We start from the raw sequence: 25,167 nt of genomic DNA on the forward strand, positions 1-25,167 counted from the left end.
GATATATTACTGGGGACAAGGGTAGATAGGTTGCTGAGGACAAGGGGGATACACTGCTGGGAACAGGAAAAAAAAAATTATTGCTGAAGATATACAAGAGTGCTGCTGGTGGAGATATTATGCAGAGAAGTTCAAGAGATATTATTTGTAACCAACGTCTTCATACTTAAAGTTAATTGACAGATATCATCAAAGCTCTTACACTTCTTAAGTGGGAGAGTAGACCAAGAGGACCATGATTTGGGCACCACCGAGTTAAAAATGACTACCCAACTGAAAGATCCTTGCGCTATTTTACCTTATATAACTTTTAAACAGTAAGTCTGAAACCTAAACATGAGCATGCTAGTCTTCAGGCTTAGAAACTATACGAGTAATAAATCATACAATCATAACGATGAAATTTAATTTATTAGCATGGTCTTTCTCCCTTGAAAACCTCTTAGCAATAACTGCACGTTCCACAAATCAGCAGTAGGTCAAAAGTCTCAGTATGACACAGCTGTTATTAGGATTGTCCATCATGCTGATTCGGTATGATTAATCATGGCCTGTCATTTTTTCCCCAAAACAGGAACACCTCCAGAGTTTTCACACTATTTAAACTATGAAGTAAATGATGAGGTCTTAGACTTGGCACTGAAACCTGGCAAGCGTTGTACAAAAGTATACAAAGCTAAGGGGGTATTCTAAAATTAGACGCCACAGGATTAGGCAGATCATAAAGAAAGAGTTATTATTCCAGCATACACCTTGAAGGCTGCTAAGTTGTAGCTAGTTACATAAATACATTGCTCTTTCCTGGTTACTTTATCTTCATTTGTTTTATTACCAATTTTTTAATAGAGTATTCCATAAAAGTAACCGGTACTGAGAAAAATATGGAAAATGCGAATAGTTGACCTTCTAAAAATGCAAGTTGCCTGGCTCTCATGATAATTCAACACCATCAATGCAGAACAAAAAAGTCAGAGCTTCTAAACTTCAAACTTATTATGGGCCAGTGACTCTGAAAGTCCTAAAGCCCCTAGATCAGAATGAAACCCAGGTAATGTGGGAGTTATTTACTAAAACTACAGCATGAAAAATCTCTCGCAGCTCTGCATACAAACCAATCAGCTTCCAGCATTTATTGAGAAAGCTTAATTGAACAAGCTGAAGTTAGGTATTGATTGGCTACCATGAACAGCTGCACCAGATTCTGAGTACACCAGTTTTAGTAAATCTCCTCCAGTATATTTTTGGAGGAGAAGGCAGTGAATGCAGTTTTTTTTCTCACCATGGGTGACATTTAAAATGTTGGTCCAACCAAAATTGATATTTGAGTTATTGGGAGATTGTTGGTGGGTTGAAAACTCCACTAATGTCTTATTCAAAGACTTCAAGAGTGGGATTTCTCCATCAGAGATTCCTTCTCTGCTTCTTGCCCCTAAAAATCTCACTTGTTTTGCTGGACCATAAGGAGCCTCACAGCAAAGTTCAACTCCAGCCAAAACTGGTTTTGTATTAATTTATTGAACGATGAAGGGTTAGAACCTCCATCAGAATTTTTACTGCTCTCCGTGTGCCTACTAGAGAGACTGCCTAAAGTACGGCAAGGGGTAGTGACAAGCCTAAGAAATCCAATACTGTAATAACTTATTTTCGCTCTTTTTTTTCCTCTTCTGTCCACTTCTGAAAAATGGTTCAGCAAATTAACTAAAAAAAGTGTTCATGTGTGTTGAGAGAAATCATAAGTTTCATTTCAGATTAGTAGTAGTCTCTACTACTTCGGTATGTTAGTCTTTACAGTTTATCTATAATCGTTGTTTATTGCAACTTTCAAATTTATACAAAAAAGTCAGGGAAAAAACAAAAAGGAAAAAACAAAAAAAAAAAAAAAGGGAGGAAAAACATAGGGCTTCAGCACTGATCATTAATAAGGCAAAGAAAAATCTACTAAAATAAATGAATTATGATAAATCAACACAATAGACGAGGATTTGAGGATTTATGAGCACGTGTAGTCTGTTGCACTCTGAAGGTCAAAAGGAGGAAGGAAAGCAAAAAAAAAGGGGGGGGGGGGAGAAGAAAAAAGGAAAGGTAGGAAGGATAGAAGGATAGAGGGCAGGGGGAGTGCATTGAAGTGTGTGCCCAAGACTCAGCAGGTTGGTAAACGATGCCCAAGGGAAGGGAGGTGAATGAGGAGGTCTGACCACCTGACTTTATAGGAACTGAGTCTGTACAGTTTAAAAGTAGACATCAAATTGTACATTCAAATGTTCATTTTTATCACCACCAGGTCACCTATGGCAGTATTATGTCTAAATCTACCCTGTTCAATTCAACCAGGTAATGTAAACAAACCTTGAGGAAAGGATTCTACTACTGTTTATCATGGGGACTAAACAATAATGTAATCCTTTTCAATTCACTGTAAATCTATAAAAATATTATCTATCTCCAGTATTTTATGTAAAACAAGTGCAGTTATTTGCAGTCTGAGTTTGTTTATTGATCTTCTAAAAATGGATATTTACTTCTCATGTTTACTGAGGGTTGTTAACAGACGGAAATGTAATGTTAAAGTTTGTGTTGGAAGAGAACTATGCTGGTAAAATTCTGCTCGCTTTACTCTTAGTTTTAATGTTTTATTTGGTTATAGCGTCTTACCATTTCCACATGGCAAGGACTCTATTAAGGAGACACTCCAATCAAATTAAAAAAAGCTGTAAAACAACTATAAAAGACCCTGTAAGTCTCTTCGGTATACAAGATTCCATGTGTTCCTCATTATATATGGTTGTTTACATTGAAGTCTGAAGCTTCAATATATCAATGGGGTACTCTTTGGAATCTTAACTCAGCATCCTGATGCATGTCTGAACTCCACTCAGCATTTTGCCCATCCACCATCTGTAGCCTGTAGTTTAATATTACCAAAGCTGTAGATTGGAGAAACTGCGATTCGCTCTTGATCTGACCAATCGTTTCCATTTCAGTAGCCAGTGAAAACATTTTAAAGTCAACCCAATTATACTAATTATAAATGTGGAGTAGATGTCCACAGAATTATGGATATTTCATACAGAAAAAAAAAAAAGATTACAGGATTATAAGTGATCTACACACAGCATAGATTAACAAATTGAAGTATAAAGCCAAAATTTATTAGTTGTAAGTACAAAGCTTGTTTCTTTAAAGTTAAGTTTTTTAATAAAAGTGTATTACTTAAAAAGAACGTCAGAAAAAAATAGACCTTTAAATTAAGTATTATAACTTGTGTGTTTAATGGTTGCACTAAAGGGATTTTTGTCTTTTTTTCAGCCAGACTAACTATGTAACTTGGGGGGGTTAGGAAGGAATTTTTTCCCCTGCAGGAGAAAATTGGATCATGCTTTGCTGGGGTTTTGCCTTCCTCTGGATCTACTGTGGGTGTAGGATTATAACTTTTTTTTTTTTTAGAATGGTTGAACTGGATGGACTTTTGTCTTTTTTCAGCCATACTATGTAAATTGTGCTAATGCAAAAGGGGAAAATCTTGGAAATCACATCTCTGCAAAACCCTGTAAGGTGTATGACAGCATCAACAAAACAAGAGAAAAAAGGCTGCACACCTAATTGGTTAACCTCATATGAATTTTATGGAACATCATAAACAGTAATTAACCATCAGAGGTATGATAAACAATCCTACATACCAGAGGACACCACCCAGCCAGGGGATTTGAGAGGGGGGAGCCCTCAAAAACGGACCAAGGATGGAAAACTGTCCACTAGGACTAACCTACCTCGGTGATAACCCTCCAAAATCCAACCCATGACACTACCCACCCCACCGATCACTCCCAACCTCCCAAACACAAACACCCCCCCCTCCAAGGAGCAGAGTGGACAATTTTCCATCCTTGGTCCATTTTTGATGGCTCACCCCTCTTGAATCCCTGGGGAGGGGGGGTGTCCTCTGGTACGTAGGATTGTTTGCCGTACCTCCGATGGTTAATTACTGTTTATGATGTACAATAAAATTCATATGAGGTTAGCACATTAGGTGTGCAGCCTTTTTTCTCTTTTTGTTTTTTTTGACTGTTGATTAGGTATCACCCTTTCAGATATCCTGGTGGCACCTCATTTTCAGATATTGTGTGTGGACTCCCCATCGTTTCTTCTTTCCCCTTTTCCCTGATTTTTGATAGTATGACAGCCTTAGCCTGAGCTCCAACCAGGCCAAGCATGGGCTGAGGCTGTAGTAAACCTTCTTACAGGGTTTCAAAGCTTCTAAAATAAGGTAGAAAATGTATGACAAATGTATACTTTTGTTGTATGTTAGGAATAATTGATGGAGACTTACTGAGACATCCACTTTAAACTAGCCTTATATGCAACCATATTCTTAGTTACACAATTCCCTAATAGAACCTTTATGGAGAAAGTGCATATTTCACATTTGATAGTAGGACAGCCTTAGCCTGGGCTCCAACCAGGCCAAGCCTGGGCTGAGGCTGTAGTAAACCTTCTTACAGGGTTTTGCAGAGATGTGCGACTTCCAGGACTTTTCCATTAGATGTCTAGAGGTGGAACGAGCTCTATCCTTGTCTGCACTACAAGCAGCTGCTACATAAAAGGACCTGGTGGCGTCTTAAGTGGCACCTGTCAATTTAGTTGGGTCACTTTAAATTGTGCTGACATACAAGGAATTAAGTGCAAGCAGGGTTTATGCTATGTACCCCTCTCTCTTTATAATTTACTGATTCACTGATGACAGTTTAGCTTTCGTTCTGAGAGAAGCGATACAGCTCTCCTATACAGCAGCCACTCTGTCCACCCCTCCTCTATCCTACCATTCACTAGAAGATATTGATTTTGTGAATGTATTCACAAAATGCTAAGCATTCTGTGACTTGGAAAGTGCAGGGGGAGGGTTGGCAGTGCAACTACAGCTGCTGTGTAGGACACCCGTAGCTGGTGTGGTGGTCTGTTTCTCAGAAAGGGAAATACTCTTTCTTCGTTTGTCCTGATGACCACCATGAACAAGACTGAACTTGAGGAAGTAACCATTATAGCAGATATAGAGGGGAAATCTTTCTATTGAGAAACCTGCTCTTCTGACAACTAGGAGGGGTTCCCTCGCTTTGAAGAGATTTGCTATTTCCGGTTGTGCACACAACAGGAAGTGAAGGGAAGTCTTCTCAATGGGCCAGAAACAGAAAAAAAAACTTGGGGTTTTGCCCATTCCCTACTTTATCCAAAACTAATAACACAAGCTTTGGCCTTACTTGTGATTAAAAGTGATTATCTTCAATTATGGAAAGATGAGCGGTTCTTGACACAAAGGGGTTTATTTACTAAAGCTGGAGAGTCCAAAATCAGACTCACTTCTGCATAGAAACCAATCAGCTTCCAGGTTTCATTGCCAAAGCTTCATTGAACAAGCTGAGGTTAGAAGCTGATTGGTTTCTATGCAGAAGGGAGTCTGATTTTGGACTCTCCAGCTTTAGTAAATAAACCCCAAACTGTCTGTGTACAGGGATATTCATCTGTCCCTAACCACATGTTGCTCAGGACAAGGTCAGCCTGTCATTGATTTGGACAGGCATCCTTTCCACAGCTGTTCACAAACTCCTGAACATACCCGCAGCAGATATAAGCTGATCTGGGTTCTGTACAGTCCTTGATGGCCATGTGAATGAGGCCTAAAACTTCCTGTGTGAATAAAGCATGTAACAGTTGTTTCACTCTTCATTCCTTACAATGTAACATTGTTACAATATAATTTTTCTAGCTCTTATAAGTAGATCAATGACTTGTCCCTTGATTTACTCATACAGTCAGCTTCAGAAAACCTGCAAGTGCAATAAATGTTTTTCCATTTTTAAATAAAAGTTGTTCCTATTTAACAATTCCTTGGCCCTAGCTAGCACTTGCTACACTTGAATCTCCTCCTATTCTTTGTGGTGGCTTTTGTTACTTTTTTAAATCTTAGTTTTTATTTTTTTTCGTGGTTTTGTAGATTTACATTAAAAAAAAGACAAACTTTAAAAAAAAACACTTTTTTTAAGGTACATTTACCATACTTTCAAGCAGGAACATAGTTTGAGTTTAAAACAGGAAAAAATTGTAGAATAAAATTTGCTAGTTTTATCTAGAGTAACACTAGATGTTTAAAAACTACCATAGGCAGGAAAACAATAATACATTAGAGAATACAATAATTTTTGGAAGGCCAAAAGAAAGTCCCAATTATTCCCCACAATGTTCTCATCACTTTGGTATCATAAGTAATAACAAAGCTACCGCTGAATCAGTGGGCCCATAGCTGAAAGTAAAACTGACGGTCCAGAGGTGGTATACAGATGCAGAAGTTAAAGTGGTTACAAAATAACATGGGTTATATGTAGACTAAACATTTAATATTCATTGCATTTTCTTTTTAAATTTAATATACAAAAGCAATACAGAGTGTAGGATCTGATTTCTAAATAAAAAATAACAATCTCTGTGAGTATATTATATCAGCCTGTAAACAGACTGTATTTTGTGTGTGTGCATGTTTTGATTCCACAGTTTGATGGAGATCGGTTTTGTGAGACTTGCTGCAAATTTTTAACATAGAAATCAAATCAGTAAGAGGACACTGAGGAAATGCTTCCTCCTGCCTGTAGCAGACTAAAGATGTCATCTCTGAATAGGCAAAATCACTTGAGCTTAAAGATGTTTTTTTTAAATAAAACTAAGGTAGAAAATGTATGACAAATGTATACTTTTGTTGTATGTTAGGAATAATTGATGGAGACTTACTGAGACATCCACTTTAAACTAGCCTTATAGGCAACCATATTCTTAGTTACACAATTCCCTTATACAACCTTTATGGGGAAAGTGCATATTTCACATTTCCTTATAAAATTTACTCTAAATATCTAAGAAAGCCTCCAATATCATGGTTACCTTAGCTGACTTCATGCTGTAGGAATGTCATTGTAAACTGACTATATGGACAAGCCAGCCCACTAATTTCCTTTCAGGAATGTGCTATCTTCCTTAGAAGGTAATATTATTTATGATTGGTCAAATCCTACTAACTCATCCTGAATATAGCATAGCTAAAACTTGGAATAATAATCTCGTCTGCAACATGCATGCATCTGATGCGATTGTCTGTGCCACTCCGCGCAAGCAGACAGGACTCTGTGGTGAAAAGGCATCTTTAGTTAAATATTCTTGTTAGATTTGGTTACTGGTTAGCACTTCCACCTGGCAGTACTAGGGTCATTGGTTCAAAACCCAGTAACAGCACCACCTGCCTGGAATTTGTATGTTCTCCCTGTGCCTGCGTGGGTTTCCTCCGGTTATTCCTCCCACACTAAAAATACATGCCGGTAGGTTAATTAGCTCCTGTCTAAATTGGTCCTAGTATGTGTATGTATGAATGTAAGTAAGGAACCGTAGATTGTACATCCCTTGAGGGTTAGGGACTGATGTGACTGTACAATATATATATGTAAAGCGTTGCATAAATTGACAGCGCTATACAAGTACCTGAAATAAATTTGTTACCTGTACCTGTCATTACTCAACTAAATGTTATATCTACAAGTGTTTGTGTTGTCTCTCTTTTCACATCTTGAAAAAAACCGCCAAAAAAGTAAACCATCACGTAACCGTGATAAAATGTCACATGAGAAAGTTTAAAATAGTCCAGTGGAAGAACTGAGCTATTAGACTGAATTGAAATTAAGTGGATCTATGGAAAAAATATATCAGTAGCAGTCTATAACTAGCATGTTTAATCACCTGCTGAACCTACTAGCAGATCTGTTATTTTTTCTACCTCCTTTAAAGCTGAACTCCAGGGAAAGTAATATTGCTCCTGTGCGCTAGTGCTGCCCCCACAACTGCAAAGCTTAAATGTTTGTTTAGGTCTAGGGAGCCACAAAACTGCGAAAAGCAGCTTTACTTACCTGATCCTCTGCTCCTGCTGTAAGACCGGTCCTCACAGCCTTTTCTCCCCGATGCTCTACCGGTCGCAGGTCCCCTGATGCCATCAAGTCCAAAGCAGTGCCCATAGCCCTGGACTGGACATGAGACTGCCAAGGGACAGTCCACTGCCGGAATGTAGGGGAGAAGAGGAGACTGTCGGCTGCCGGGGAGCAGGAGATCAGATAAGCAAAGCTGATTTTTGCAGCCCCTTCACCTAAACCAGTCCCACTGCAAGGAAGCATTTCCCTGGAAATGGACTTCAACAAGGTGACAACGCTGTGTACATCGAAAATGTGTGGCAACCTTTAACTTTGTGAACATGATCATCATAGATGTACACGTGGTGTTAAATGGACTCTAAATAAGCAACAAACAAATTAAAGCCCAACTCCAGCTAACATATTTTAAGCAGTTACAGCAAATGCATTTTTTTCTCTAGAAAAAAGGTTTACACCATATAAACAAAAGCTGACAGTTATAAGAACCCCCCGAAAACGTTATATGGCTTGTCCCAAACCCTGTGACTGTTACTTTTGCTGAACAACTTGGTCTGCATGTACGTGTAGACAAAAAATATACATAAAGGCCTGTGAAATAAAAAAAGAGGGATTCATATACTGAATACCATTATTACAAGTATTCACACATACAGATACCAGAGTACATTTATTTTTCTATAGTGGGAATTGTAAGTTACATTTTTAAAGTAATGGGTGAATTAGGTTACCAAGTTCCGAGGGCAAACGATCTGTGTTATGATAGTAAGTGTGATCATTTGGAATCACAGAAGTCTATATAATAATGGAATTGTGAATTCACCTGTTTTGGAAATGTAAAGTGGTAAAGGCGGATCCAGCAAATTCATGACACAAACCCCTGGCTTTCCAAGTTTAATTTTAATGGCAAGCCCACTATTGTCACAAACTTTCTAAAGCAATCTCTAGCATCATGTCATACTAAATATTTTCATAGCACAGTGCCTACAGTTTTATGCTGCCCAGATAAACTATTAAATAATTAGGCTGCACCAAGCTTCCTGTACTGTGGGGCCCCATGGTAGACACACAGGGAGAGATTTGCTGAAACTGGAGCACTCAGAATCTGGTATAGCTGTGCATGGTAGCCAATCAACTTCTAACTTCAGCTTTCTCAATTAAGCTTTGACAATAAAATCTGGAAGCTGGTTGGTTTCTATGTAGATCAGCACCAGATTTTGCACTCTCCAGCTTTAGGAAATAACCTCCATAGCCTGCTATGGTGATAGATCTGCCTCTAATGAATTGAAAATCTTCATAGGTTCATAAATAAATCTGCTGTGGACTAGCAATTCACAGCACATCATAGAACTTCACTCACCTTTCTTGCCTGAGTTACCCTGGCTTGAGGGCTTATCTGTTACTGAACCTACAAAGAAAAGAAATAAACAATATCAGTAAACAAGCCATAGTTAGAGATATTTTGTCACAGAAGATGATTATCGCGTTAACTTTTCTGTATGTTACAGAAGAACTCAAATATTTTGGTCTGGTGCTTTTATATATAAAACAACAAGCCTCACAAATAAAGGAATTTATATACCCGCCATGAATTAGCCAACTTACGTAAGCAGGGCTGTCGTAAAACCCAACCCAGTCCAGTTTTTTTTGCACTGGCTGGAAAAAGGTAAAACCTTTTGATAAGTTTTCATTGTAGTCTGCATCTCCATTGGGGAGATCTACCTTCATTTCTTTTTGTGATGATGTCCTGTGATACCCACACAACACAAATTGTCACCGGGACAGGATGTGAAGGGGAATTTGCCTAAAGTAGATACTGATAGGAATTATAAACTGGGGCAGCACAGTGGCTAAAAGGTTAGCACTTTCGCCTTGCAGTACTAGGGTCATTGGTTCGAATCCCAACCACAGCACCACCTGCCTGGAGTTTGCATGTTCTCCCTGTGCCAGCATTTGTTTACTCCAGGTACCTCCTACACTCCAAAAACATGCTGGTGGATTCTGTCTAAATTGGCCCTAGTATGTGGATGTATGAATGTAAGTTAGGGACCTTAGATTGTACGCCTCTTGAGGGTTAGGGACTGATGTGAATGTCCAATATATATATACCGGTATGTAAAGCACTGCATAAATTGATGGCACTATACAAGTTCCTGAAATAAATTAAAACTCATAAGATTTCCAAGTTCCCCCACTCTACTGGAAAAAAAAGTGTTTTATTGCTGTTGGTTCTCTTTTGAGGAAGTTTTCCTTCCTGACCCAGAGATGGGAGATAGGAAGTTAGGTTCACACTATTGGGGGTGGTTGCGGGTGTGGGAATGAAACCTGTTCCCACAACTACCCACAGCCAAAAGCGCTGCTCTTTAAAAACACGCAGGGCTGCATGGAACCGCAGGGAAATTGCATGTGCAAAAATTCCATGTGATTTCCAGGCCACCACATTTTCAGAATACTGCAGGAACTTTTTCCTGCATGAAAGGTAGGCACAGCAGCCCATTCAAATGAATGGGCTGCCATGCCCAAACAACAAAATAGTGTGAACCTAGCCAAATAATTTCCCCAATGTCAACAAAGTAGTGACTACTATTGAGGTCAGTTATTACTTCCTTCAGATGACACTGCCATCATCAGAGCTGGATTTCTGTGATGAAAGATTTCAGATTTTTTTTTGCAGACACCCGAATTCAGAATGATACTTGTCAAAATGTGGTGACAATACCATTTCCTGGTACTAAATATAATAACTTTCCTGCATGCAGTTGCAACATACCAAATGTCATTGCAGGCAGTCCCCGATTTACGAACATTCGAGTTACAAAGGACTCGTACTTACGAACAGAGGGAGAAACAGGAAGTGAAAGGAAATTTATTCCTAGGAAGAAAAAATTATTCCTGTAAGAGTTATTATGGGAAAAGGTGTCTCCACTGATGGTTTGTCACCAATCCTGGTTTCAAAATCCACTTGTTACAGGTACAGAAAGTGTAAGATGTTAACCATTCCCTATGCTATTCAAACAACTTAAAAATTATGTTTTTGGCTGGAGTTACACTTAAAAATGGTACTGTTCCAACTTGCATACAAATTCAACTTAAAGAGGTCCAGTCAAAATAAAAAATAAAAGTCAGCAGCTACAAAAACTTTAGATGCTGACTTTTAAAAAACAGACAGACAGACACTCACCTGGCCCTCGATCCTGCATTGTCCTCACACTGGCTGGGTTAAGCAGCTGTCCTGTGTTCCCGCAGCTGGGATCTTTAGTGTGGGCACCCGGCTGTGACAGCTTGTGACCTGCGCGAGTAGTGCTGCGCTTTGTGAATGGTTCCATAGTCTGAGACCTGTCACTTTCCAGAAGACTAAGGGGAGGGGGGAGGACAACTTCTGCTTCTGATCACCTAGGTCTGATCGCAGCAGATATGGGAGTGAGTACCTGTCAGTTTCAGGCCCCCCCCAAGGTGCCAATCCTTAACGGGGAGCAGGAGACAAACACTTAAAGTGGAACTTCCCTTTTGCTAACAATCTAATGCTTCTTTTGTTAGAGATACAAGCGTACCTCAGGTAACGTAATTTTCGGTTTACGAATGAAAATCCATTGAAAATAATGCCTCGGTTAAATTTTTTTTCGCAATATGAAGTAAGTTTCCGCAGGATGCATTGCGCCTGGGAGGTTTATAGTGCCGGCCTTGTGCCTTTAAAGTGCACTTTATAAAAGAGTTTTGAACAGATACAACTTTTTTCTGATCTCCGGAACTAATTAATTGGTTTTCAATGCATTTCCAGATTTTTTGTTAATCATGTCCCTGTACAGTATTTATGCCTTTAAAGTGCACTTTATAAAGAGTTTTGAACAAATAGATTTTTTTTTTTACTTTTTTCTGACCTCCGGAACAGATTAATTTATTTTCAATGCATTCCTATGGGAAACCGTGTTTCGGTTTACAAATTGTTCGCAATACGAAACGTCCCGGAGAATGCATTAAATTGGTAAACCGAGGTACGCCTGTATTAATGAAGCTCAAGTACAATCCTTTTAAAGCAGCAAGGACAATGCTTTGGTTAGGTTTCTCCTCAGAAGCAATATAGATTGATTTACCAAAGCCAGTTAGTCGGATGACTTTGCAAGGGAATTTCCCTTAGTGCCGCAAATGACAAGAAGCTCTATTGACTTCCGTCATCCAATCATGTACACACAAAAATACGTTTTTTTCCCTGCACATGATTGGGTATTCTTTGCAAAGTGAATTTTCACCACATTCACTAACCTAAGGGAAAATTCCCCTGCAAACTGAACAATCTATTTTCCTTTAGTAAATCAATCCCATGGAGGCTGTGAGAAGTGTGGCACATTCACAGATGTCACTGTATTGGAATGGTCTTTACATAAATCAGGGTCATTACCAAACAGAAAAAAATTATGGAAAATGCAAGGTATTAACACATAATCATTTCCAAATCTGAAATAGAGGTGCTAATTCCCCTAAATAAAATCTCTGTCTTCTCTGCTTTGTAATTGTTATTCTTCTGCAATGCTTTTGGATACACTTGAACATTATTTGTATAAGGTACCAGTCTAGAAACTGTGCTGGGTAATTTTATAACAAGCTTAGATGAAAAGTGTGATTATAAATCAAATTTGGACATTACATTGGAAAGCTCAGATCCATGGACACTGAAGGCCGGCCAGTTCCAAGCTGGCATTGCTGCTACAGCAGGTATTTGCTTTTTGCAACTCTTGGCCATCAAAACGTTTTCCAGTTTACCATCCAAAAATATTTATAACTGTAACTATCCTTTAAAACTATTTAATAGATGCCCATAATACATCCACATAATTAAAAAAAAGAACAAAACAACTCTAAGACATAAATGCAATCCATATTTATAGGGTATGCGATTCAACGTGTGAAAAAATGTCCTATAATAGAGAAAAGAGGCATCAAGAAGCTTTGAAAGGCAGTAAGGCTGCTTTCACACTGATCCGTTTTTCTTCTGATTTTGGGTTAAAAAAGGCAAAAGAAAAACGTGTGACCATGTATTCCTATAAGACTCTAGACACTGATCCCTGGTATGTGTTTTAAAATCCTGCTTGCTGCATTTTTGATGCAGGTTTGAAATCAACGGAAAATGTGGCAAAATTGCACCTACGTTTTGTTTTTGGTGTGGTTTTGAGTCACATGTCCTGTAAAAAATGCACAGCAAACATGGTAAAAAGCAGATGCGTTTTTGGTGTGAAAATAGCCTAACAATGACTGCTATGAAAAAGATTTTTGAAATTAAAGTGTATTTCTGCTGCTAAAGTATAACTAAAGGCAAAACCTTTTTTTAAAGTTTTAATAGAGTGGAGAGGGATTAGGACACCTGTCAGGTATTTATTGCTGTCTGAAAGTGAAAGTAAAATAAAATCCCATATTTTGAGTTGTCCCCAGAACAGTAATGGAGGGGAATGTTCCAATGGTGACACTAGTTCTGGTGACAGACAGGGATTCCTTTGCTTTGGAGGGTTTCCTGTCACTTCCTGTTTTTCCTATGGGACAGGAAGTGAAGGGAAATCTCCTAACGGGACACAGATGGCAAAAAAATAAACTGACGGGTTATAAGCGTCCTTATTGAATGGCAGACTGGGAAACCTTATCACAATCTACAGTAAAATGGTATTTTATTATTATTCATTTACACAATGCTAAGAAATCCCATGGTACTTCAATATGCATTCCCTGCCCTGAACAAAGCCTACAATCTAATGCCCCAAGGACCAGTTCAGAGGAAATCTGATACACCCAGGGGCGGACTGACCATTTGGAAACTCGGGCATTGCCCGTGGGCAATGGGTCAGTAGGGGGCCCCATGAGATGCCCCTGGTACCTTTTTCATAGGCTTTTTTGAGTTTGGCAAAGGACACAGGGGCCCCATGATCCTCTATTGCCTGGGGAGCCCCATGAGTTGTCAGTCCGCCCCTGGATACACTTATCCGTATGTTTTTGGATTTTGGAGAGAAATCTATTAACACCTACAAAGGGTGAATGCACAAACCCAAAGCAGCCAGCGTCCTGGAGAAAGTACTAATGCACTCCAGTGCTACAGATCAGCTACATACAATGCCATTAATTGCTTTTCCTTGTGTTGTTCTTACCTTTACAGTGGTCTTAAGTCTAGTTTTAAGAAAGTGCTAGAGATAAAGATTAGATTTCCAATATAAGAGCCTTGTTATTTCCACAAAACTAGACTTGTCCTTTAATAACAAAGTTCTTAAAGTGGAACTAAACCCTCCTATCCTTTACAGCCAAGGAAGTTGCCATCTTAGGCTGACCATACACTATACAATTTTCTGTTCAATTTCTGCCCAATGTTTTTAGATTTACCTTCAACTATGTAGTGCAGGGGCCTGCCTAACTGGATACAATTGAAAGTGTTGTTTAGGTTTGACCTCATATGGTTTTTGGTAAATCTAAAGCAAAATTCTCAAGAAAATTGTATAATGTATAGCCAGCCTTAGTCTCTGTTTAGTCTGCAGTTGCCTGCTACTGAATATGTGATCAGTTATGATCAGAGGCGAACTGACCATTTGGAAACTCAGGCACTGCCCGAGGGCACGGGGTCAGTAGGGGGCCCCATGAGATGCCTCTGGTACCTTTTTCATAGGCTTTTTTGAGTTTAGCAAGGACACAGGGGCCCCATGATCCCCTATTGCCCGGGGGCCCGATGAGTTGTCAGTCTGCCCCTGGTTATGATGTCAAGCCATCAGGCATTTGATGGCTTGACAGTTCAAGGGAGTCAACAAGCACAGTTATCATTCATGGTATGTCTGAAAGCGGAACTAAACCTATCAATTTAAAAGTTTTAAAACCGTTACATTCCCCGCATGTCAGGAATGCTAACAGTCACATTTGGTTGTGCTCTTAACCAAACCATCAAAGCATCAAATGGCTGGTGTCATAACTGATCACATGTGCAGCACCATGGCAGTTGCAGTTCAAATAGAGGCTAAGATGGCAGCTTCCTTGACTGAAAAAGATAGAAGGGTTTAGTTCTGTTTTAATTCGATGAATTTAGTTCTCCTTTAACCACTTCAAGTCCGGACACTTTTACCCCCTTCCTGTCCAGGCCAATTTTCAGCTTTCAGTGCTATTACACTTTGAATGACAATTGCGCGGTCATGCAACACTGTACCCATATGACTTTTTTAGCATTTTTTTGAGACAGATAAAGCTTTATTTTGGTGGTATTTATTCACCACTGGGATTTTTATTTTTTTGGCTACATAAATGAAAAAGTTTACAAATTTTGAAAAAATGTCTTTTTCTTATACAATTTTGCAAATAAATAATATGTCATCATAAATCTTGGCCAAAATGTATTCAGTTATCTTTTTAGTAAAAAAAAAAAAAAAATAGCCCAAATTAGTTTATAACCAAAAATCATTCATTTTGTTTTACATTTTTATTTAATTTTTTTGATATTTTTTTAACATACTGTGACCCTAGCAGTACAGTGTCGTCATAGTGACAATATACTACTTGTGGGGGGTGATGAAGATTTTTTTTTTTTACACCGATTGCTTTTACACCCATAAAGGCTGTAAAAGCAATTATTTCTCCTCTCTGGCTGCATTCTTGCAGCCATTAAGAAATACTGTGTATGCTGTGATTGGTCACAGCTTGTCACATGGTACAAGGCTGTTGTGAATAGCCTTGTACCATGTGACCTCTGTGATCATTCACAGATTTCACACGTAGTAAGCAATAATGTCAGAAGTGACATTGGCCAATCAGTGATCACATGATCGGGACCTCACACAGAGGTCCCGTACAGCGATCGATGTTCTGCTGTGTCCCAGGGAGCATGCACAATCAGGGAAGCGGGGAGGACGTTTATAAAAGGCCACCTGCCCCTGCACAAGTGGTTAAAACTGATAAAGTGCAATGCTGCTTTTTCTATTTAATTCTTTATAGTGGAACCAAACTGATTTAATGGTTTCCCAACACATTTAAATTCAAAGCATGTAAAAAACCTTCAGTATGCAGCTAGCTCCCCCAGCCGCCCTCCCCTTAAACTTATCTAAGCCCAATCTCGATCCAGCAATGTGCACGAGAGCAGAGGCTCTTTCGGATGTCTTCCTCCTCATTAGCTCTGGCACAGCAGCAGGAGCCATTGGGTGTCAACCACAGCCAGTCAGGAGGGTGGGGGGGGGGGGAGCCGACCGGTGCTCTGCGTGTCTTATGGGCACACAGAGCAAGGCTAGGGAGAGAGCACACAAAAGTGCCCCATAGTATGCAGCTTGCTATAGTGGGCACTCAGTGGGGAGGAGGAGCCAGGAGCACCCCCAGGAAACCTGAGAGGAGGAGGATCAGGGTTGCGCTGTGTGAAACCATTGCACAGAGCAGGAAAGTATAAAATGCTTGTTTTTTTAATTTTTAAAAAAATCGAACCTTTACAACCACTTTAACGCTGCTGTTGAGTGTGCTCTTTCTACAATGCCTGCAGGTGTATAACTGTCACTCTAGTAGTCTTTTTAACACATCTAGGGATTGTAAAGCTTGCTCTTGTTCTGAAATTTGTAGAACACCCACTCCTAAACAAAGTGACCATAATGCTGAATTTCTTTAAAAATTTTAAAAATTAACAGCATCTAAAACTTTTTATTTGGGAATCAGCATGAAAGTTTTTTGCTTTATGATGTGATCCTGCTCAGATCTCACAGGAGATGCAGAGGTGAATCACATTTCATCCATCCATCTGTTCGTCAATCCATCCACTCTTCATTCATCCATCATTCAACCATCCATTCTTCATCTATTGTTATAATTGCTGTTTATGGATTAATTGTCCTTACACAGTATAGAGGAGCGCTGGATGTTTTGTGTAACTTTTACACTTTTCTTTTGTTTCGATCTTACATAGGCTTCATATAGACAGGAAGAAAAGGAAAATTTCAAGGACGGAAATAAAAATCATATAGAAAATTTAACTAGTGGAAAACCTACTTTATCGAAAACTTTTACTAACTATAGGCGTTTTAATAATACAGAAAAACATAATCCCAGATCATGTTTGTTCAATTGTTCATCTGTTTAATAAAGATATGGCCAGGTTCAGTTTACTATGTCATAACACCATCATCATTCATTATCATGATAGATTCACATTTATGAGCCATTAATACGGAAATTTCTAGGATTCCTAAACGGTATCAAATATCTTCTCACAATTATATGACCATATTTAAATAAAGGCTACCACTTCAATCAGTTATCATAGCGAAGCATGCAGGTATGTAATGTATTTAAACCTTCAGGCTCCATGCACATGGGGTGTTCTGTTAATGCTGGTAACGTTAGAGCTGTGTAAAGTCATGTTAAAAACGTGAGTTTTTCAGCTTTTTTTTTTTTATATAGAGTTTTTGCATTATCGTTTCGCAGCATTTTGCCCCATTTAGATGAGTTTTTCCGTGTTTATGTTTTTTTTGTTGTACAAAGAAAAACATTTTTTTTGTCAAAAAAAGTCCAAAAACGCTTTACCACATTTTGCCGCATTTTTAAGCAATAGAGTGTTTTTACAGCTAAAAAACTCCTCTAGAAACACTAGTTCTGGGTTTTTTTTCCAGCCAAAAACCGCCCCTGCCAAAAAACGTTGATTACAGTCTATGTAAGCATGGGCACATAGGATAACATGCTGGGGAGTTTACTGACTGTAGAAAAAAACGTCAAAAGCCAAAAACAGCCACTGTATAAATGTCCAGTGTGCATGAGGACTCAAAATTAATGTTTTTAAATAAAATTTAAAGCATCTGTTTGATAAATGAAAAAAAAAAAAAACAACAACCTGTTTATCCTGTTAGAAATCTTGTGAGCTGATAACATCCTGTTCCCTCTGCCTGTGCTGATTGTAAATGATAACAATGTGCTCAACTATCTGAGTACTACAAAACCATGCCCCTCTAGGTTATATAGAACAGGAGCAGGACAGGATTCTGTAGTTCTATCATATTTCTGTCTTCCTGATACAGGAAGGTGAATTACCACACCTAAGACTGGTAAGCTCGTACTCTTCGCTCCTCACAAGACCTCCTACTTTCTAGTTCCCTGGTCTCCTCCTCCCACGCCCGACTGCAGGACTTCCCCCATCCTCTGGAACTCACTACCACAATCCATCAGACTGTCACCTACCCTCCTCACCTTCAGGCACACCCTGAAAACCCATCTCTTCGGGGAAGCCTACCCCACCCTCACCTAACAGCCGATCTCCTCCACTCTTCCTACCACTCCATCCCCCACAGCCACTTCCTCCTGTACCACTATCCCCTCCCTCCTAGATTGTAAGCTCGAAAGAGCAGGACCCTCGAACCCTCGTGTATTGTTTTTTTACTGTATTGTCCCATGTACTGTCCCCCACTACAATGTACAGTGCTGAGCAAACCTTTTAGCACTATATACTGTATAATAATAATAAGCTGTGACACATTGCATTATTGTTTGAGGCTTGATTACACTTTTAGATGTCCAAATACAACTGCTACTAGTCTGTGACCCCTGGTTCACTTCTGTGCGGGTGGTGCCGCTGCAGATCCGCACGAAAATCTGTGTAGCTGCACCACCCGCACAGAGAAATGCGGACCCACGGGCGGGTGCCATTACTTCTAATGGCACGCTGCCCGCACTGGAAAACGCAACTGTACTAGGAACTGAGGATCCCGCGTGGGCTGCGTTTTCCAAAGAAGTGCAGGGACTTTTTCCCTGCGTGTCACGGGCATGGGAGTCCATTCAAATGAATGGGCTCTTGTGCCCGTGCAAAACGCTGCCCGCACGGCCACATATATGTGAACCAGGGGTCAATGAATGGTTCAATCACAGTGAGGAGTCTGGCAGAAAGCTTTAGGTCATTAGACCTTGCTAATGTTCACAAGGTAATGACTGTTTGATAAACAATATTTACGGTATTAATAAAAGTAAAACTCTCTGCTCCAGAGATGCCATCTCTTCCTTTTACCCCGTGACAAATATGACATGAAACTGGTTTTCCACTGTGTGGGTTAGTTGTCTTGCATTGTGCTGCATTTTCTAGCCTGGACATCAGAAAATCTATAGAAACTCTTCCCACCAGTGTATTGTGTTGCAGTGCATTAAAAAAATGTTACTGGCTACACTATGGGTGTGTTGATAGTTATTCAAGGCATATCTATACAACGCATGTTAAACACAAGTTCTAGGGTGAATGAGCCTTTGGGGTTAAAATTTGACCAGTTTGGTAACCTCATCTTATTGCTATTTTTTACCTGATTTAAGTTGGTACCAAAAGGCTTCTGGCCGCACTCCATTCTGCCTGCAAACAAAAAGGGCCAACTGGTAGGGATCCCTCAAGGTCTTTGGGTTGTGCCTGCATAACATAACTGACCACCTTCATTTGTATATGGCCATCTTTAGGCACATGACGAGGCAACATATCACCACCTGTCCAATGCTTCTGAAAGCAATTCAGCGTGGATTTTTTTCAGAGGGGTGCCAAGGGCTGCTGCAAGTATGAAAAAAGCCCTTAAAGAAACTTGTCATGACCCTGAGCTATTTTGTGGGAAAATGCAACATCAAAGGGCTACTGTATGTAAAAACTATATGTCAAAATGATCAGTAAGTTCTGAGACATGGGCAGCTGACGTTATATGTAAACTTTGACTTTTCTTGTACAGTCAAGCTTGGTTCCACCTTACTACCTCACAGTTGGTCAAAGCGGCCACCTATCAAATTAAAAGCTCATTAAGGAGGCTCAGGAAATGTGGGCAAGAATGATTTCTATATGGAAAATGGCCACTTAGATCTATTTTTAGCTGCCTCTATCGCTTTATCTACCAATAATTATGATGTGTGGATTGTAGATAACCTCTGTTTTATATTTTTTACATGTTTAATTTGAATTCCCAAGTGTATTTTTTTTATTATTTTGAGACAGATGTGTTCACTGACATGCACAGTAGGGAATGGGTGACAAAGTCAACCAACACAGATGATTGTGTTACCATTTCGGTGCTGTGGGTGTTTGATCAGGTGTCAAGGTACCCTCGTACATCGCCAACATCTGCTATGGTCATCTAATAGCTACCTTTACAGAAAAATCCAACTGAATAAACATTATAAAAAAAAACTATTACAGAATTGCATTTTTAGACATTTTGTAACTGAGAGAATCCCGAACAACCTCTGGTTATGAGTACATTTAAGAGGATTACATTCTGAAGAAAAATTTATATCTCAGCAGTAGCAGAGATATCCTCATTCGTGTCAACATTACCAACCATGTAATGATATTACCTAGGCTTTCTTCGATACCTGAACATACAGGAGTCTTGTTCTGCACAGAGGAGCCACTGACAGGTTTACCATCAGGTGTAACGCACCAGCAATATCCCGTGTAAGTGTGACATTGCACCTGGCAAGAGAGAATAGAGACATTGTTACAACACTACAATTTATACATTGTATTGTACTTTCTAATAGTACTTTTGTGTTGGGCATTGGACTGCCCTCTAAATAATATGTTCACCTTTATGGATAAAATAATAAATGCACATACTTTTACAGAAAAAAAACTGAATTTCTTATTTTTTCCAGCAGGAGACTGGAAAGCTTTGCACCCATGTTCAGTACATCATGGGTTCAATGTGGGCTCCTGCAGACATGTCCTTTGGCTTGTTCAGGATGTTCAGTCTGTATGTGCACAAGGAAAATGGTGTTCACATACCTAGTGAGGCAGCCTGTAAAATGAATTGTGCAGGTAGAGAAACGCTTAGAAAATGGAACACGCTGGGGGTGCCAGCTCAGCGCAGCATCAAGGGCTTTATTAAGATTAAAAAGTCAAATGCAAACTTACAGAATTGTAAAATTAAAGAGCTAATCTGCAGCCATGCCACACTGGATAGAAGCCATCCACTGAGACAGCTGCTTGGGTCAGCCAACAGCTTGAAGTCAGTGAAGAAAAACAAATCCAATGTTCCAGGAAGTGAAGAGAGCCACTGTGGAACACAGGACAGGATGTGATGTCACGTCTGGGGTGGGCTGGCTGCTATGGTAATGCATTTTAGAGCTCCTACTGGTTCCTTTCTCAAAGCAATGGGAATCATAGACAGGCAAGCTCTATATAACAAGGGGAGTGGTGGTGGGTGTCCAGGGCTCAGCCAAACACCCAGCAACTGAAGGGCCTTTGCAGAGGTGGAGAGAGGGGAAGGGGAGAGGCAACCACAAAACCACAACCTCCCTTGTATAATGCCGCTGTAGTGCTCTCCAGCGGAACCAGCGCCACTCCAAGCCAAACGTCCGGAATATATTTTAAAAATAAGAAACTATAACAAAGATAATATAAAGAATAAGGACAAGATGAGGAAAAAGTAAACCCTGTAAAATGTTGTAATAATGCATTGCAGCACAGATGCATAACATATACCACAATGCATGTCCACTTGTGTGAATGGACCCTTACTGTTTTGGGCTTCCTTGTCTGTGTCAAACGGGTGGAAAAGGTAAAAAAAGAAAACAATTGTAGCCACAAATGATCTGCCTATCATAGCCATGAATTGTGGGATAGTAACAGACACAGCATGGCTGCCCCTGTTAAACATTAGGGTGGCACAGACACACAATTATTTTAGGTGGTCAACTAGTGTGCATGTTAGCAGCCATGCTCTCTTCAGAAATTGAGACAAATTTATTCATAGGTTCCATTTTTACATTAAAATAAATCTACAATTACAGCAAAATTGTTTTATTTTACCCAGGGATTTTTTACAAAGCATACTCCTAGAGCCTGAACTCGAGCTCAATCTTTAGCATTCATTCCCCATTATTTTAGGGATTTATTGCATTTAGGGACACTAAGTTCAGTGGGCTAAAGTCTTATTGATAGGGTGTTACATTTGCGGCAAGTATCTGAACTGATCCAGTGGAGTCCCTGTGGTGAATAAGTGATAAAGCAATAATTTCCATTTAATAAAAGTGTTCCTATAGCTAGGGCTACACTGACAATTACATCTGTTACTTACCACATTGACATCAACTTATGCTAATGAGAAAGCTGGGCTGAAAATAAATGTAAGTGATGATAAATTGTAAAAGATGGCAAATGGCAGTGGATTGCAGATTTAGGCCTGTAGAATGTTTAAGAGGGGATTTCCCTCAAATTGGAGAGATTTCATCTTAGTACCATGTCTTCAATGAAAGGAAATGAAGAGAAATTTCCCAAATAAGATATAGCCAGTAGGTTTTTTTCTTTTTTAATAATGCCCTCTTCCATCCATTGAAAACACAATACAACTCCACATTTGAAATGGTATCATCATGTAATCATGGACACTTTACGTAATTAGAGTGACAAATGTGATTTCTATGTGAACATACAGTCATGTCCATAAATATTGGGACATCGACACAATTCTAACATTTTTGGCTCTATACACCACCACAATGGATTTAAAATGAAACAAACAAGATTTGCTTTAACTGCAGACTGTCAGCGTTAATTTGAGGGTAATTACATCCAAATCAGGTGAACGGTGTAGGAATTACAACAGTTTGCATATGTGCCTCCCACTTGTTAAGGTACCAAAAGTAATGGGACAGAATATTAATCAAAAATCAAACTTTCACTTTTTAGTACTTGGTTGCAAATCCTTTGCAGTCAATTACAGCCTGAAGTCTGGAACGCATAGACATCACCAGACGTTGGGTTTCATCCCTGGTGATGCTTTGCCAGGCCTCTACTGCAACTGTCTTCAGTTCCTGCTTGTTCTTGGGGCATTTTCCCTTCAGTTTTGTCTTCAGCAAGTGAAATGCATGCTCAATCGGATTCAGGTCAGGTGATTGACTTGGCCATTGCAGAACATTCCACTTCTTTCCTTCTCCATACTCTTCTCTTCCCATCACTCTGGTACAAGTTGATCTTGGTCTCATCTGTCCATAGGATGTTGTTCCAGAACTGTGAAGGCTTTTTTACATGTTGTTTGGCAAACTCTAATCTGGCCTTCCTGTTTTTGAGGCTCACCAATGGTTTACATCTTGTGGTGAACCCTCTGTATTCACTCTGGTGAAGTCTTCTCTTGAATGTTGACTTTGACACACATACACCTACCTCCTGGAGAGTGTTCTTGATCTGGCCAACTGTTGTGAATGGTGTTTTCTTCACCAGGGAAAGAATTCTTCGGTCATCCACCAAAGTTGTTTTCCGTGGTCTTCCGGGTCTTTTGGTGTTGCTGAGCTCACCGGTGCGTTCCTTCTTTTTAAGAATGTTCCAAACAGTTGTTTTGGCCACGCCTAATGTTTTTGCTATCTCTCTGATGGGTTTGTTTTGTTTTTTTCAGCCTAATGATGGCTTGCTTCACTGATAGTGACAGCTCTTTGGATCTCATCTTCAGAGTTGACAGCAACAGATTCCAAATGCAAATAGCACACTTGAAATGAACTCTGGACCTTTTATCTGCTCTTTGTAATTGGGATAATGAGGGAATAACACACACCTGGCCATGGAACAGCTGAGAAGCCAATTGTCCCATTACTTTTGATCCCTTAACAAGTAGGAGGCACATATGCAAACTGTTGTAATTCCTACACCGTTCACCTGATTTGGATGTAAATACCCTCCAATTAAAGCTGACAGTCTGCAGTTAAAGCCCATCTTGTTTGTTTCATTTCAGATCCATTGTGGTGGAGTATAGAGCCAAAAATGTTAGAATTGTGTCGATGTCTCAATATTTATGGACCTGACTGTATAAAAACAAAAGTTTAATTTTCTGGAATCAGGTCCACTTTAAGCCACTAGAGCTGACTGCCCTACAGACGGTCACATGCATATGGATCTGATAGGTACACTGCGCACATTGATTTATAGAGCGTTTCTTGTTGTTATAATTTCGGTTACTTTAGTAAAACTTTTGCTCTTTTGGTGATAAAAAAAGACTGGCTCCAGAATAATGTCTTCATTGCTGTTTTATCTTTTTTTATGAAGTAATCTATTCCCTATGTTGATACAAAATGCCCCTGCAAGTAATAAGGATGCCTCAATTGGTTACAGAAAGAGAAACTTGATGCTCCTTGATTATCATGAAAAAATACAAGACAGAATCAGCTTCAAACAAAACAATTCCAGATTCAGTGGATTATTAACTATTTGCTATCCTCCAGGGATAAATTTGCCATCTTCTCCCCTCAGGATCAATTTTCATATACACAATACTGTTTCCAGAAAAAACTTTTTTTTTAATCTTAAGGTATCCACTAACATAAGATGACAAAAAAATTGATTTCATCTCTTATTTTATAAAAAAAACAAATATAGGCAGGTAGAGTCAATTTTGGAAATATTAATACCTGGAATAAGCAACAACTTGCCTGATCGCAAATCAGGTTTGAGATACCCTCATTCAAAGTAAAATCCATGGGTGGATATATAAGGGCAGCAGTGGGGCCCCTCTGTATGAACGCCCCCTTGGCCTTTCTGCAAAATCATTTACTTACCCGAACTTTACCCTTCTGCAGGTACACACAGGCTTACCCCTTGTGCTGTTACAATGGTCTTACATCCCATCTGTTCCCTCATAAAACAATCATTCAATTCCCACTTTTTTATGCTATAGATATCCAGCTCTTGCCACACATATGGAAGGTTCCCACCATAAGGCACATAAAGAACCATACCACTAAAGGCTCCTGCCCCCCCCCCCACAACTTACAATATATCAGCTGTTTAAATGCACAGGTGGCCACCATGTGTATAAAATGTTAACAGGCTGAGGTATCAGGCCCTTTTTTTCCATGTGTAGAAAGCAGTGGGAAGCATACCTCATGTTTCACTGATTGGTCTCCATGCCCTAAAATTTAGGAAGCATTATGACAGAGCAAATCCTTCTCAGCCTGTTTCCAGAATGCCAAGCTACTAGCAACTAGAGGACTTTAGACAGTAAAGTTGACCAGGATCCTCAGGCACTTCGAAGATTAAAAAAAGTCCTGGACACGTAGGTTAAATCATCTTTATGTATTTCCATGTTAAATGTTTAAGTTTTACTGGAATGTACTTTTAAACAATCATAACATAGTAATACATCACTTGATTTTATGAAAATTGTTATAAAAAATATTAGGATAGGGGTGCCAGGTTGAACATTTACAGTCACCAAGGGGGGCAAATACCTATGTAGTTAGTCTTAATATATCTGCATATTTCCTTTTCAGGGAACAGTTGAGA

At 39.4% G+C, this 25,167-nt stretch overlaps 1 protein-coding gene across 11 annotated transcripts in view; it reads right to left on the minus strand.

The window, feature by feature from the left end:
- The window catches only part of SMOC1 (SPARC related modular calcium binding 1), a 316,356-nt gene that overhangs the window by 104,434 nt on the left and 186,755 nt on the right, over positions 1 to 25,167 (minus strand). For 7 of the 11 annotated variants that reach the window (XM_089691648.1, XM_089691650.1, XM_089691647.1 and 4 more), the window contains exons 4-5: positions 20,250 to 20,367; positions 9,316 to 9,363 (exon numbers count right to left, since the gene is read on the minus strand). In XM_089691648.1, coding sequence (XP_089547774.1) covers positions 9,316 to 9,363; positions 20,250 to 20,367 — 166 coding nt within the window. The remainder of the gene's footprint in view (positions 1 to 9,315; positions 9,364 to 20,249; positions 20,368 to 25,167) is intronic. The other 4 variants (XM_089691649.1, XM_089691653.1, XM_089691657.1 and 1 more) reach the window with 1 other exon arrangement.

Source organism: Staurois parvus, unplaced genomic scaffold (assembly GCF_062004578.1).
Source record: "Staurois parvus isolate SC_StPar_1 unplaced genomic scaffold, SC_StPar_1.0 ptg000568l, whole genome shotgun sequence".
NCBI lineage: Eukaryota > Metazoa > Chordata > Amphibia > Anura > Ranidae > Staurois > Staurois parvus.